At 34.9% G+C, this 16,669-nt stretch overlaps 1 protein-coding gene across 1 annotated transcript in view; it reads right to left on the minus strand.

Annotated features, from left to right (window-relative positions):
* Nucleotides 1-16,669, minus strand: part of CEP192 (centrosomal protein 192) — a 71,306-nt gene that overhangs the window by 9,743 nt on the left and 44,894 nt on the right. Inside the window, exons 37-50 of the mRNA XM_053977069.1 lie at nucleotides 16,458-16,634; nucleotides 14,583-14,673; nucleotides 13,684-13,860; nucleotides 12,903-13,163; nucleotides 12,586-12,695; nucleotides 10,422-10,531; nucleotides 9,093-9,234; nucleotides 8,341-8,513; nucleotides 7,914-8,037; nucleotides 6,013-6,118; nucleotides 4,522-4,726; nucleotides 3,019-3,098; nucleotides 2,091-2,186; nucleotides 510-629 (exon numbers count right to left, since the gene is read on the minus strand). Coding sequence (XP_053833044.1) covers nucleotides 510-629; nucleotides 2,091-2,186; nucleotides 3,019-3,098; nucleotides 4,522-4,726; nucleotides 6,013-6,118; nucleotides 7,914-8,037; nucleotides 8,341-8,513; nucleotides 9,093-9,234; nucleotides 10,422-10,531; nucleotides 12,586-12,695; nucleotides 12,903-13,163; nucleotides 13,684-13,860; nucleotides 14,583-14,673; nucleotides 16,458-16,634 — 1,972 coding nt within the window. The remainder of the gene's footprint in view (nucleotides 1-509; nucleotides 630-2,090; nucleotides 2,187-3,018; nucleotides 3,099-4,521; nucleotides 4,727-6,012; nucleotides 6,119-7,913; nucleotides 8,038-8,340; nucleotides 8,514-9,092; nucleotides 9,235-10,421; nucleotides 10,532-12,585; nucleotides 12,696-12,902; nucleotides 13,164-13,683; nucleotides 13,861-14,582; nucleotides 14,674-16,457; nucleotides 16,635-16,669) is intronic.

The raw sequence follows: 16,669 nt of genomic DNA on the forward strand, positions 1-16,669 counted from the left end.
TGAATGTACAAAGCTTTTCACATTCAGCTTATTTAACTAATCATTATAATTAATTCTTCCTTATGATAATAAATCCTCTGTCCTATGTAAATTCCTTTCATATAGATGGGACAAAAAGCAAGGTAAGGAGAGAGTCAGTTACTTTGCTAGTAGTAACCTAGTGAAGGTTACTTCACTATTTATTTACAAAAATAAAACCGGCAAGAAGAAAAACAAACAAAACTGATAGAAATACCTTTGTCCACAGAAACAATTCCCCTAGAATATAAATTTGTCTCTACTCCCTTTGAGCTAAATAAGATTTTATATAATAAATGGTAAAAGATAATGCATTATCACGTAAGGAAGAGGAACATAAAAAAAATACAATTTAACCAGCAAAAATACAGCAGGGTTGAGTTCTTTTCCAGATTACACTAATGTATATATGAAAGAGTAGTGTATAGTAAAATCAAGATATTATCCAAATATTGTGCTCAAGACAGTGTTTATCGCTTTTATATACTCACATTTCCAGAAAGGTGAAATTTTAATTTTTGTTTCCTACTCGGATTTCCAACTGAGTAATACTCAAGGTCCCAGAACTGGGAGTAATCTCCTTTATCTCTAGGTGAAAAAATTACAGCAACCTACCAAAAAAAAAAAAAATTGTGGAACACTAATAATCTTCAGAATCTTCACATCTTCACTATTTTACATGTACAAAGTTATGGTTCAGTCAGCACAAAATTTACACACTACAGAACACACATGGCACACAAAGATGATCATGCAGAAAACTATACAACTAGCTGGTCCTCCTTTTCCAGCAAGTGGAAAAAAATGAATGAAATATGTTGTGCAAGCAATTTTGAACAAAACTTGAGTTCAGATAATCTGCTTTAAGCAAAGCCAGCAAGTGCTGGCACTATTACTTCTGTTAGTAAAATGGAGAGAAAGGGGACCAGGAAAGGAAATATATGCACCTGAAAAAACTTCCTTCATCTGGCAACTAAGTTGTGAACAACTCAACTCCTCCAGCTCCAAATCTATAAGTACACCATGCTACAATTATTAGAAAGCCTAAAATTTAAACCAACTTGCAACCTATGAATTTGATCATTCTTAAAGGTCACCTATGCAACAAAGGCTTGTCTCCATCTAGTGCTGTACCAGGTTAATTCAAGAATAAACTTCAGAACTAAGGTTGAAGGAAGAAGAGAAAGAGAGCAGCAGATTAGAATAGACCACTACAACTATATCTAATTAGCTAATCATAATATCCACTGCAAAAAAAATAGCCAGCCATGACAGCACTGTACTTTATCAGCTCCAGCCCACAGCCTGGCATGCCAATGATGTAAATGTTATTCAAATAGGCCTGAACTAGGATTGCTAAGGCAAATACAATTGTTTAAATTCAAATAATGGCTTGCAATATTATGAAATTACTATGAAACTAAACAGGAATAAGTTTTTTATTCTTGTAAATAAATTACAATTTGTATCTCTATGGAAATAATGTCATAATTATACATAAAAATGAAAAGATAGATGTTAATGAAGATGAAAAGATGAAACTCAAGTAGCATTGTGAGAGAAGATGAGGGAAGAAAGACCCTTACTAACCCATTCAGTCTATCCTTGGATGTGCTTTATTAATTGTGGTTATGAAACCCTCTACTGGGCAGAAGATAAAATTGCAAGTGAAATGAAACCAACTGTAGGAACAGACAACTACTCCTGAACAAGTATAGCAAGAATGCTTCAAGGAATGGAATCATGAATGAACCCAGGATTATTTGCCATTTTCTTCTGGAATTTTACAAAACATTCAAAATCATTTTCTGTTCTGAAATACTTTGCCCCTAAAAACCCCCAAACAGTAACATAAACACACTATATCACTTTGAAATCAAACGACTTTGATTGCATGAATTCTTAGAATCAACTCTGCTGAATTAAGCTGATACAGAATATCTGACACAGTCCAGAATCCAATACAGAAAGGCCAACATTTTGTCATTATCAAATAAAATTTATTTCTCATTTAAGATCTTATTTTGCAATTGAGACACACTAATATGCCTGAAATATTTGTAAATGCTTACCTTCTCTTGTCCGTGAACTTCGAGAGTACCAGAAACGTGGGAAAATCTGAAAACAGAGTAAGGAACCCTAGAAACAGTGTCACTTCCATCCACACCCTGCAAATAAATTTATGAGTCAGATTTGAAGGGAAAGGAAAAAAATAGCCTGAAACCACACAATACACCCCCCCCCATACACACACCCCTTGCAGAAGACTGAAGAAAATACACCCGATTAAGCTGCTTTTTAGTAAAGAATTCATATTGACTCCCTAAAAGCAAATTAATAAAGACTGAAACTACTAAATCCAGTCACCTGTACTACTGACTTACAGTTCAGAGGTGGTGCATTGGCTGGAACATGACATACTCAGTCCCAAGAGTAGAGCATAATAATAATTCTAGCATAAAATCAAAAATCATCAGAGCATTTTAGACTATCAAAAAATAGAGAAGCATTTACAAATATCAATAGCTAGGCATAGGCAACAGCATTGTATTTAAAATATCTGTGACCTAACTCAAATTTCTACAGAGATACCACGTACAGTGTAATTTCAGCAGCACAAGTCTGGAACAAGACAAGTCTGGCATTCTGGAGCCAAAAAAAGACACCTATCTTTCATTTATGTTTGATCATTTAATGCAATCTGGATGATGATACTGTATGAGCACAAGCAAACTCTGTGAAGTAGTCAGTGAAGCAGAAACTGTACCAGAGAGCACTGATTGATTCATAGTCAGTAAACACATTAGGGATGAAAAAAAGGAGCAAAACATTTCCCTGATATGGACAGAGGAAAAAAAAAAACTTTGTAACTGAGGTCATGCTCAAATATATATTCTTTCTTGAGAGGCAGCAGGGAGAAAGAGAGCACAGCAGGAAGACAGAAGTTAAAACTAAAACCCAGGGATTTGCATAAAACTCCCAATGCAAGCATTCACTCACTTTAATATAGGGTGGTGCAAAAGATGACAATTTCCACTTTAGATTTTCATTCCCTTTATTCTCCATTTCCAGGTAATTCTCTAAAAGAGAAATATCAGACCAGTATACTAAACATCTCTGTTCAAGTATCCCTGGTGTAAAGAGTTAAGCAGAAACGATGTTTCTTGATGAACACAAGTTTAGTGGAAACAGTTTTCATTACAACAAATCTCAAGGGCAGACTCAAACAAAGCATACTGCCATAAAGTTTGTAAAAGCTTATACACAAAAAATTTAGACTCCACCAAAAAAAACCCAAAATATATCCAACTCCTTCCCAAGATATTATTTGATCATTCAGAGACAAAACACAGATTATTCCAGTTAGGGACCAAATAAACTTGTATCAAATAATGTGTTTTGTTACTCAGCACATATATAAATACATGTCTCTTGGCAAGAATTAATAGGACAAGATCTTCTCAGTCTAGAATAGCACTTGAAGTTTAGCTGCAGACATACATTATATAGGAAATTTATAAACACCAAAGTATTATATTACAATCCTTTCATAATTTTAGCAAAATATCCCCAGATATAATTGATAAATTAAGTCTTGCAAGTCCTCAAGTCTGCTGGGAAAAAAAAAATTAATGGCAATGGATCATTAAAAAAACCTTCACTACCTAAAAAAGTAAGTACTACAAAAACAAAAACAAAAAAAACCAACCTGGTACCTAGATAACAGAATGAGAGTTCCATACAGTTACTTTGAGAATTTCAAGCATTACTGGAACTAAAAGTACAGACCAAGCATTTCAAACTCCATTATCTACCCTATCCTCCTCAATCACTATGTAGCAAGACAAGGACAGCCAGCCTTAAAGCTGACACTCCTATTGTTTTTAGGAAGAGCATTTATTTCTCTGCTAAACAGACAGATTGGTCTCATCTCTTAAGGGCATAAGCACAGATGAGAACAGATCTACTGCAAAGGTGCCTTGAGCCAGAAGAGTTTCAAGTAGACACAGTAACCTCCTAACACTCTTTTGCCAGGCACAGAATAGCTGCATTAATCTTAATGGCAACTGATTTGCCTGTATGCAAACCTAACTGTGGAAAAAAAGGTGTGACTATACTGTATAAGGAGAACTGGGTGGGGGGAGAGAAAAAACCACACTCCAAAAACCAAAACAAACAACAATAAACAACAATAAACACTCCACAAAAACAAACAAAACCCCAAAACAAAACAAAAAAGAAAAAAAAAAAAAAAAAAAAAGAAAAAAAAAAGAAAAAAAAAGAAAAAAAAGAAAAAAAAAAAACAAACAAAACACAACCCAAAAAAAACCAAAGAGCATTTCAACCTAAAGGCAGAGTGAGGAACTGGTCATTCACACTTATTAGACTAAGAGAACAAAACCAAAGTCAAGGCACTGAAGTTCCCAAACATGCAATATAGTACACAAAGCCTCTGAACACAAGATACTACAGATGCTATATTTAATAATTAATTCCTCTTACCTGAGCTTTGACCAGGTCTTGTTTTGGGAAAAACAATGTTTTTGTTCTTTATGTCCATTTCTGTTAGAGGGACCCTGGGGAGAGGCTTTGGCACATTAACAGTGGGATTTTCAGACTGTGGAGTAATTATATCACATCTTCTACATGGAAAGTCTGATCCAGACACGCTCTGTGTGACAGCCTCTTGAATAAGCACTTTAATAAACTTTGGTACAATTTGGAGAAAAGAAAAGTTTTAAACAGTGAATATTGATATATCAACAAGTCAGACTATTTAGCTTACACATAAGAGCTTATGTTCAGCTTTACATTTCAACAAAGGAAAGCTCTCCTATATTACATCACCAGATCTTCTCCAACCTCTAAAGTTTAAAGATTCTAGGGCAAGTTTAATTTAGGACAAAAGGAATATTCACTGAAAATTTTCTATCTAGGCATTTTAATTCAACAGGAATAATAATTTCAACGAGTTTAACTGACAATTCCCACAACATTCTCTGTTGCAGATAATGGAAACAGAGCCACCTCATTCAGAAGGAGCTTTGTGTTCACTTTTGCTACATAATTAGAAATTTTTGAAGCTTCAGTTAATGCTAGTAAAATCTCAGAATACTTTTTGCTGATTTGGAGAGGTAGCAAATAAATGACAAAAGCATTATTAACTACCAGATTTCTTATAATTTGATGGGTTTTGCTTCATTCTCTACATTTGTCCTAGTAGATTTCTTAAATCCTTTTCTCATATTGTGGAACATAACGTAGTTAACTACGTGCAGATATCATCACCTTCTCCACAACTTCCCTGTTTATTTGGGTTTTTTGAAGGCAGTTTCCAATTCTGTATCATACCTCACACTTCCCTTCATGCAAAAGGGAAGTAGACACAGTTTTATCCTTTCTATCTATTTCTTTCTCCATGCATTGTTATAAATAATCCAAAACATACACTGACTGAAAAACTTTTGGCTTCATAAATTTTATTTCTATACCTCAATTTTATCAGGGAAATATCTTGGATTAAAATCCAAGAAGAGGCAGAACCTGTTCTAGACATTCTTTATCACAGACCTGTCATCCAGAAGGTCAAGTTTACCTTAAGGCAGCTCAAAAGGAGCTATGGTGACTTGTCCAATACCCTCTTATACCTTCTTTTATTTTATAATATGATACAAACTACTTTTATGTATGCACATCTACATATATATATTTAGTGTTTTAGAAAATGATGCATAAGGCAGTGGTGGGTGCAGTTTTGTTGGAAATTCAGTTAGTGTTCACATCATAGTATTTCTTCAGAGATGAATGAACCAAAAACATCAGTTTACAAAATGGTATCTTGACTACTTTTCTTTATGAGAACTTTACAAATTAAAAAGAATAATGGAAGTTGACAGAGCTGCTGACTCAAATCTAAAAGGTTTTAGTAACTTTATTCGAACTGACAAAGTAAAATAAAAAGTTGCAATCTGAAGTCTCAAGTAAATCACTTACCTTTAGTCCATTATCACAATGGATATAGATTAGGCCACTCCAAGGAATTAATGTGGACCTTGTGGCAAGTGATGGATTAGGACTCACCAGAATTAGTGTACTGCCCCTAAAAAAAATTAAAAAAAAAAAAAACAAAAAAAAACAAAAAACAATCAACTAGCATGATTCTCATACTAGAATCAGTATCTACAACATCTGTCACTAGCCCACCCAAAAAAAGGATGTATTTTTAACAAAGCAGATAACTGAGTATGTTCAACAGATAGTTAAATCTAAGGTATTCAGATATGCCAAATATTAGGCTTTAATAGCCATGATTCCAGGATTTTCTTTCACCATCACTGAGAAATCAGATCACCTCTTTTTGTGGCCTAACTCAGTTCAAGAATTCTGCAGGCTCCAGCCCACACAGTGCAGAGTATAAAATATTCTGGCTGGCTCCTATTCTGACAGGTTGACTGGCCTTGGCACTGCAAGGAGATGGTCATGAAAAATAGAAAACTGGGCAAGTGTAGCTTGCTGTGCTTAAGTCAGCTGTTCCCACGGGTCTGCTTCCTACTTGCAAACCTCTGTTCTTGATCCAAACTACTTACTTGGACCCAAAATGTGAGGATTCTGCCCACTCTTCTCCAGTGAGCACATTTTAAAATTCTACACTGAAGAAAATTGCTTGCAAAAGGCCTTCAATACCCTCTTCTTAAGAAATCATCCAGACAATCTTGAATTTGGTGTATGAGACACTCAGTATGTCCTTACTTTCACAGATACTGGAATGTTGTTCATTCTTACTGCTTTTTGAGACTATTTTTCTTGGGACTGACTGAATCTGCAATGAGTGGCAGATATCCTAGCCCATCTATGGAACTCTATTTTGTTCTCACTAGTGATGAATGTTTCCCAGAAATTTACATCTACGTGAATATGAAATCAAGTGTTTAAAATGCAATCAGCGAGGCAGGACTGAAGAGAAAGTATGTTTGGGTAAACATCTTCAAAGTTAAAGCAACTACTGAAATACAATTCTGAAAGGAAAACCTATTTTTTGGTGGGAGACTTTTTTTTTGCAAGATGAGAATAGTTTAATAACAGGATTTTAAAGCTGTTCTGAACTGAACCTTAAAAACACCAGAAATTTAGAAGGGAGAGGTGAGCAGACCTTTCAAGCATAAATTGTGGAAGTCTTTGCTGCCATATGTGAAAAGTCTTACATACATATACAATGATATTATGACTACTTTTCCAAGAATACCCTAATTAAGGCATGGGCAAGCTGACACTAGCTTGTCATTATTTTCATACCTATAGATACTGAGAAGCCAAAGGTTGAATGGCAAAACCCAGTTTTCTCAAAATAAGAAGTATCCCAAAATCAAGTTGTGAGGAATATCAGCACATCTGCTAAAGAAAATGCTACGTCTCCAGAAGAGAAGCCTTCTGTAAAAACTGTTAATTTGGGGGTTGTTCCTTGGTTGTGGAAGGGAGGAAAAGTTTTTTGATCTTAAATGCACAGCTAAATTTTGAACAAAAAACTACTGTGAGAACAGATATTTAAAGCTTCAGCTTCACTGGCTATTCAGCTCCTTGAAACTTATGAAATAATAATAGTACTTCCAGGCACAGAAAATTCCTGGCATAGAGGTAATTATACTCGTGACAGAAGAACATTCCCATTAATACACAACTGTAAAAGGATAAGGTCCTAAAAAAAGCTAGATTTGCATGTATAAAAGGTCTATACCCTGGAACTAAAATAGTTTCAGGGTGCAGTCTAAGCAAACTAAAGTAAATTCCAAAAAAACAACTAAAATTCCTAAATTAGTTACACACTTCAACTAAAAATAAATTCCTCTGAAACCTTACCACACTTTCACACATAAAGGAACTTATGGAAATATACTTACCCTGGTTCAACATCTCCATGTTGTGGGGTTACAGTAAGGCAGTGAGCTGGCCATGAAAGTTCAAATGTCAACATTTGATTGGAATTGTTGAGAATTTGTACATGTCTAATATCTGCCGTTTCACCTGTAACACACAAAAAAAGCTAACACACACAAAAATTTACAAAAATGCCCAAGATACAGAGATGCATCAATGAAAAGAAAGTATTTTCTGACCTAATTTTGCCTTCACATTACTTTAAAATCTTCATGGGTATGCAGTGCATTCTGTATACACAGAGCACATTACCTCTGATGATTTATCCAAAATTGTGTTCAAATCAAGTCTGCATAAAGATTACTGGCTAATCTACACTTACAAACATCTTATGAAGTACGTTATCTTAATACTTAAGTGGCTATTTCATTAACTTCAAAAAATACTTACCAATAGAAGGAGATGTCAAAGTCAAATACGCAGGCGTAACAGCCCAAGTCTGTTGAGCATCTGATTTATTCTGAACTAGATCATTAGTTTTCACAGATGAAGAAGTACCCTGAGGTCCTTTAACGGGAAGAACGTCCAAAGGTGCAGTGGTATGTCTGACAAAGTTCTCCAATCTGAAAATAAGAGTGCATTAAGCAAAAACAGTAAAAAAATACTTCATGAGTAATTATAACAGCCTACTCTTAGTATTTCTCAAAATTCTATTACTGAAGTACAATACATGGGCCCTTAATTTAATTCAATTTTCCATTAAGTATAAAACAATCCAGCAGCTATATCAGGACATAGCTTTTTCACAGAATGTTTGGAAGTGGAAGGTACCATTTAGAATGAGAGGAATTAAAATAAATAATTATCTTCAGAAGATAATAATAGAAAATAATTTGAAAACATATACAGAGAAAACAAGTACTGCCTAGAGAAATAAGGCAATGCAAGATAAATTTCACAGCATGTTGTGCAACACATTCTGGAGATCAGGAAGGACCTGTGGAGATGACCCAGTCCAACACCCCTGCACAAAGGAGGGTCAGCTACAGCAGGTAATTCAGGATATTGCCCAGCCAAGTTTTTAATTTCTTCACAGATGAAAACTTCACAGCCACTCTGGGCAACCTGTTGAGTGCCTAACCACCCTCACAAGAAACAAACATAAATTACATACATATAATTACTTATTATGGTTCCAGTACCTGTCCAATTCCAATTGGGGTCCAGGACACTGTTGAAAGCCATCCTGATCACAAGTGGAATATCCGACCACAGAAAGGAGAATCTTTTGCATATTTGCATAGAAAAGATGGATATCATTTGTCTCTCGTGGAATATCACATACTAAAAATGAGAGTAATAAGAGCAATTCTAGTAAGAAAAATTCTGTAATACTCAGAAATTACACCAGAGAGATTTAAGACATAGACCTAGCTAATAATCCATCAGCTAAGAAATCCTAGATCATTCCAAAACTACTTCCTACAAGTTCAGTTATCAGGTGTAGCTCAACACTAACATCAAATACAATATATAAATCTGAATACACAGCAATTTAGAACTTTTTATTATAGGATATAGTAAATATTATATATATAAAAATATAAAAAAAATTATAATATAGTTTCCACCTTTACACAAATGCTATATACTAATTTGATTCTATGCCAAATTAGAGTTAAGCTTTTACTTTTTTCTCCAATAATGGCTTATCAACTTCAAAGGATAGTCCAGAACCCAAGTATCTAGGATTTCACCTCAACTAAGATGAATGATAAAAAAAAAAAATCTTTACTTTTCCAAGTAAAGACAATGTACAATTCATAGAGAAAGAAACAGACCACATTTATTCAAGTGTAGCAGCCTTAGAACAGTAAGTAATTCCATATGTGAATATAACTAGCTCAAGAATAGGATTTGACAGTAAATTTATTCATGACACTTATAGAATTGAACACTTGGGGGTGCTTTAAGGAACCTTTACAATATACTGTATTCTTATTAATGCATTTCTTACTAATAAGCAGAAGAAAAAGCTATTAAATTTAAGAAGGATAATAAATATATATTTTGGTGTCAGCCAAGTTGCCTGCCTCTCAATTTTCAAATATATCTGTGTACAACAAATTGAATCTTTCCCAATAGTTAATAAGGCAAATACTTTCAAATAAACTCAGCATTTTTAATGCTATAATATTTACAGACTGGGGTTTCGTGTTTCTAGGACAAAAGTACAGAAAATAATTTAAATAAATAGATACTGAATGAAAAAAGGCACATTCTGTTGTAATGAGTTGACCCTGGCTGGATGCCAGGGGCCCACGAAAGCCATTCTATCACACTCCTCCTCAGCTAGACTGGGGAAAGAAAATACAACAAAACTTTGCCCAGTATAACTGTCCAAATTCAGACTTTTTCTTCTACATTTATTAAAAAAAAAAAGTGAAAAAGTAACTAGAATTCAAGCCAAAAGCACATTTGCCACACAGAAACAAGTATTATATTTTTCTTTTAAGAAGTCATAGTCTTACCTTCTGTCACAAGCTGCTCCCCTTGAAATTCTTCATCAAATACAGCGTTTCTCACTAAGTTGTTTTCCGGGATTATGCGTTTTTCTACCTCAGGTTTATGCATCACAGCTCTGTTAGAGGTAAACAGGAGTCATTAAATTAAACAAAGTATTAGAAACAACAAATTGAAAAGACTAATACAAATCGTAAGAACCCAGCATAATTTTCACTTCATTCCTTGACTACACCAAGCTCAAATCTGGGAGCATCCATTTAAAACTGAAGTCTTTTCACAATCTTAAAATGGTTAAAGAAATACCTGCTCTATTGCTGCAGAGTAAAAGGAAACACTGAAATAATGGTTACCATATGTTTGTCTTTCCATACTTGTTCTCTGCTGTCAGTTACACCTACCTAGATTTTTGATAAGTACATCAGGCATCCGAGTGATGTTTCAATCACCACAGGAAGCAGGAAAATGTTATTCTGGTTACAAGTGAAAGTTTTTTGAGAGGAAAAATTGACTAGTCAATGTCAGAGTGGCAGCAGGTGCCAGCCAACAGCAGGAACACAGAGCCAAGAAGCATGACTGCCAACAGAATAGAAAAGACTGGGAGGCACAGGGATATAAATAGTCCTGGGAAAAATGGGAAGCTACAGGTCAGCAAGAGGAAATCTGGCACTTAGATAAGGTCAGGGCCATGGAGAAGGAAAGAATACCTGAGCATTACTAACTCTCAGTCTAAGATACTTACTGGGCTGCTGACTATATATAATTTTGGAGTAAGGAATTTGGGGCACAAGCTGGCAGATGAGGCAGAGTCCTCATTTCACATTCCTGCCCCTAAGTCCCAAATCATGCTCTCATTCTAGTGCACAATTACAGAATGGGGCTGGACTGGCTTAGAGAGCTCAATCATTGCAAGACATACACATCTCTTTCAAGTTATCAAGGGAGATGTCAGAAAAACTCCCACCAAGAAACAACCAGCTAGATCACTACTTTCAAGAATAATATGTCAGCCTGCTGACTAATAAAATCAACAAGTCATTTTGCATACATAACAACATCCAGAATCTGAATTGAAAGTTTCCAGGAATACCTATGTAGTTGTATTCAGCTTCTAGATGGGTTTTCTGTTGATCTGTAGAGCAAAACTGTTCCCTAAGTACTTCAGCCCTTTAAGAAGGATTCCAAGATAGTGACCGTTGCCTCACACAAAACAATTCACACAAAAAATCAGGAACAAGCATCTTCTAAGATATGTAAAATAAGCCAGTTTCCTATCAAGGTGAGGAACTCAGCTATTCCATGAGCTTCGTTTTCAAAGTAATGCAGTTAAATTCAGCTGTGTTTAACACTTCATTTGGATAAGAATAAACACCATGCCTTTCACACATTGTCAGGCAATGACATTTAAAAGCAATAATGAAATAATGCTGCTTTGAAGTTTTGCACTGAGTTATGATTATCAGCACCTTAGTGCTCTACCTAGTCTTAACATTCTGCATTACTCTATACCTAATGGACAGCACAAGTCACAAGTGCCACTTATGTCATTGAAAGCAGAATATGCCATTTCTGTGTGTTTGAGTTATACAAACTGAAATGCAGAATAACATGGCCATCATTTAAGATCAGCAATGTATTCTCAACAAGTTTCCTTAGTGTGTCATGAGCATATGTGGATGTTATTTTTCTCATATACACATCCACTCAAACACATTCTTTGTCAACAGAATTCAGCAAACCAAGACATGAACTTTGTTTGGAACTTAATACTTCTGGATTTCAGTACTATTCTTTTCATGAGCTTTTTCTTTAAAAATTAAAGTTGCATACACAGTAGAAAGAGAGATACCAAGACAGAACACAGATCTCTTTCAATACAAAAAGGAAAACATTTCCCCAAAACCCAACACACTTGAATTTAAGCAAGTTAAAATGGAATAAAATATTTAACTAGGATTCTAGCTACAGTATGTAAGCAAAGCCATAAATGAACAAACCCCCATCAAAAATTTACATGTGCAAGGCTTAATAGATCTCTACATATCATCATCACCTTTTAGCTTGTTCTTGCTCAATTTGGAAATATGTTAAAACCATACTCATGGCAGCACATACCCCAGCTTTAACTTCTTATTAAACACCTGTCTGTTACAACAGCAAAGCACATCTTACCTGCGATACTGCTGCCTAGCAACTTCATCTCCCCAAAAAAGACACAGTGTCGATACCAACATGCTTGGATGGAAGTTCTTTTCCATTGGATTCCATGTTACAGTAATCACCTGATAAAATAAATAGACAACATACTGAGGAAAAAATATATTATTGCTTGCATTAATGTTTGAAATATGAGTCAACAGATTACTACAGTGCAAGTGAAACAGGACAAAAAATGGGCGGGATTTTAACAAAGAACTAGTCAGACATTTTCACTGATGACATTTAATTTAAATTCATAAAATTTGCTCAGAACAAAGCACTGTACTTACTTCATGTGTCCCTTCTCTTAGCACAAACTTCTCTGGAGAGACTGTCATAACCTGAGGATCCATCACTGTTTTTGTCTGCAGGTTTCCCAAGCACAGTGCTTTAACATAGGCAGCCCGGGAACCTGTATTTCTCACATGGAAGGAAGCTTTCTGTAATCTTGCAGACAATGATACTTCCAGTGTAATCATGAAGCTATCTGACAATTTTTTAACGTTTTCTAAAATTATATTGCTTGATCCTCCATATCCAGATAACGGTATCTGGGAGAGAAAAAAAACCCACCACCAAAAAAAACGTACTTAAGTGAAAAAAGCTTCTTAGTAAAAAACATTTATGTACAACTATGGTAAACTATATAGAGTTACAGAAAAAGAAATAAAAATGTTAAAAAGGTGAACTGAAAAGCCCTTGCAAGAAATAGAAAAGCCTAAATTTACTCAATCGTTATCAAATTCTACTTCCAAGTTTACATAAGACCTACCTATACAACAAGACAAGTTCAGATTTTTAAACACTTCTAGAGTTAAAATCTTAGGCTACTTTTAATATAGTACATAAAATATTTCATCATTCCCAAAGGAAAGAATTACATGCAAAATTGATACTAATGTTCAAAGCACAAAATTTAGTGCCCATATGACTTTAAAAAGTATACAGATATCCATAATATGTATCTCGCATTTTCAGATTTTTGATGGAAACACCTATTCAGTGCTAGATTTTTAATAATTATGAAAAAAGCACATTTAAAATTATTAGAAGTTATATTAGGACTCTTACAGTAAACTTAATTCCTGGCTTTGATCGAATCCCCAGCTGTTTGATTTCCAGCTTTGCAAAGCAGCAAGTTACTCGAGTGGGTGTAAACATCAGGTATATGTTAGTATCTTCTTTGGGACGCATTTTGAGCTCCCAATTACTGGTTAAGCGTTGTTCTGACCCGAATATACTTTGCAGCTATAAAAACAAAGACATCAGAACTGAGTGACTATAAGAGGAAAAAAAAAAATAGCAGTAAAACTTACTACTTGGAAGGAAGAATTAACTTCTTTGAACTCCACATTAACTTCTTTTACAATGGCATACTTAAAAGTAATAATGCTTAATATGCAAGGAAAAAGACAAAGTCCCAGATACTTTATATTCCCATAATGAACATTTTGATGCCTCTCAGTTCAGACAGACTTTTTTGTCCTCAATCCCCAACCTGTCAAGGCTGAACTTTAGCAGCACTACATTAATTCTCTGTCACTATAAGATTTTAGATTTAAAAAATCTGAACATTTGAGGGGGAAAGGGGATATAAGTCAATGCAGGTTACATAACAAAAAGACCCATTAGCCACAGTAATTCCTAAAGGCTAATTCCAGTTTTTCTACCCTTGTCTAGACTCTCTCCTGCAAGAAGGGCCACTGATGGATCACTTCACCATATACTGACTCTGTTGTGAAACAGCAGCTTAAAGAGCTGTAAACTTAAAGAGCTCCAGCTTGCTGCAGCGCTCCTATTTCAGCAGCTCCCAAGGATACCAGTGTAGCTTAAGCTCTGCTACCACATTCATCTTGGCAGTCTCAAAACAGATACACAGCCTGCTAACATTTCAGGGCAAAAACATTTTCATTAAAAACATATCCTGGCAACTGTCATAAACACTAAAGAGAAATTTTAATGGCAGCCACCTGAAAGGAGTCTCGATCCTGGCCTCTTATCAACAATCTTAAATGCTGGGTCACAGATGGAGAGTCATTTCTTAGAATCAACATCTTCTGTCTGAAAAATATGTTTGGATAGATTTTAGAGCAAATACAAATTAACTCCATGTATTAATTCATGGAAACAATGGAACTAGGACAGTCAATTTTGAAGTAATTTAATGGAAAAAAATCACCTCTTGGAACAATAGAACATGCTAAATAGAAAGTTATTTGTGTATTATCAAACTTATACACCCTACACTGTTATACACCACAACACACAAATACTCATAGCAAAACAATCACCAAATATACATATATATATTTTTAAAAAATATATAGCTTTTCTGAAGTTCAAGTACTGTACTTAACAGCCTGAACTTTCAAAGAAACCAGCAATTGTATCAATACAAAAACCCCCACTTCAGGACACAGTTATGATGAGGTTATCCAGAGAGAGTTATGTAGAAACAAGGTCCTGTGAGTAGTATGGCCCAGATTTGCAGGAACAGTTGTAAATAACTAAATTCAGGATAACTTTTCCTCTTCATGTACTTATGTAATAGCAACACAGAAAGTTATAGTCACTTGACAGAATCAGGTTGACTGAAGTATTTTTTTTTTCTCTGTGATACATCATAGCACTGACCAGGCTTCAGGTACTCAGAGCTTTCTTCATCAGAGGTAGGAAACATGTCCAGCAAGAGCAAGTGCCTTTGTCATTTTAACAGGTCAAAAAACATTGACAGATGAATTTGACAAGCCCTAAAACTGCTACAACATAAGAGAATAGATCATGCAGTTGGAATCAAAGAGGAGGACAGACAGAGCAAAACCCTTCTCTATCAACATTGGCAGACATTCTTTTGTACTCTGTTGAAACAAAATTACAGAAATAATTTCAGCTTTCTAAAACCAAGGGCTCATTTACACTGTTTTATAGGAGGAACAGAAAATAAAAAGATAGCAGCATACAGGAAAGAAGCAATAATTCCCAAACACCAAAAAAACAAAACTACTATTAGAAGCACACTACACCTTAGCAAACCAGAAAAACAAATGCAGCTATCAGAAACAGTTCTTGGATACATACATGGATTGATTTTAAACTGCCAGGAACATAATTAGATTCCTCAAAAAGTTCAGTATAAACCAACAGTGGATTAGTCCTTCAAGTAATAATTACTAGAAGTTCAGAGATCTGCAAAACTTGCCGACTTTACATATAGAAGAAGCAAAGAATATCCTAACAATTATGAGCAGTTTCACTAAAGCATAGAATACTGATCCTGTAAAGTTGCAACTAAAGAAGTGTGGACAAGAAGTAGTCTGAAGGATAAAGTAATTCATAACTGGGAGCAAAACAGATTCTCCATCACTAGAAGTTTTAACACTGAAACACATTCAAATCAGTTAAGGGATGTTCAACAGTTTATGCTATTCAGACGGTCAAATTACATCACACAGACTGGATTCTGTTCCTTGTAATGGATGAGATGAAGCATAAGTAATCTCTAGCAAGAGATAGGTATCAAAAGAACCAACAGAATTTTTCTATCAACTTAATTGAAAAATACTTTTCTCCTCATTTCTACTGACATGACATACTAAACTTACAGAACCAGCTATTCTAATCATAACTAAAGAGTCATCGAGAATACAAAGCTCAAACAAGATCAGTTTGTTTCCAAAACTTTCTTGCACAAGAAAAATAATCGCAATATACTGCTTCTTTCACTTGAGGCACAGAACAAATCACTGTGAATTATCAACGTGAATGGAGAATTTTACTTCAAGTAAGTGCAATATAAAATACTTAACTTGATATTCTATATGAACAGCTGTCCAACTTATACTTACACTGATGATCCGAGTGATACTGCTCCCCAGGTAATGAACTGCTTGTTGGAGAGGATGGGTGGAATGTCTAAGCATCCAGCAGCTATAGTTACAGGTCTGTTTTCCCCAGATTCTACCTCACCTTTTATCATCACTTCAAGCTGAGGCCCAGATGGCAGCACAAGGATTTTCAAGATACTTTAAAAATAAATACAAAAATTTAAATCCCACAA

The sequence above is a fragment of the Vidua macroura genome, chromosome 1 (genome assembly GCF_024509145.1).
Source record: "Vidua macroura isolate BioBank_ID:100142 chromosome 1, ASM2450914v1, whole genome shotgun sequence".
Taxonomy (NCBI): Eukaryota; Metazoa; Chordata; class Aves; order Passeriformes; family Viduidae; genus Vidua; species Vidua macroura.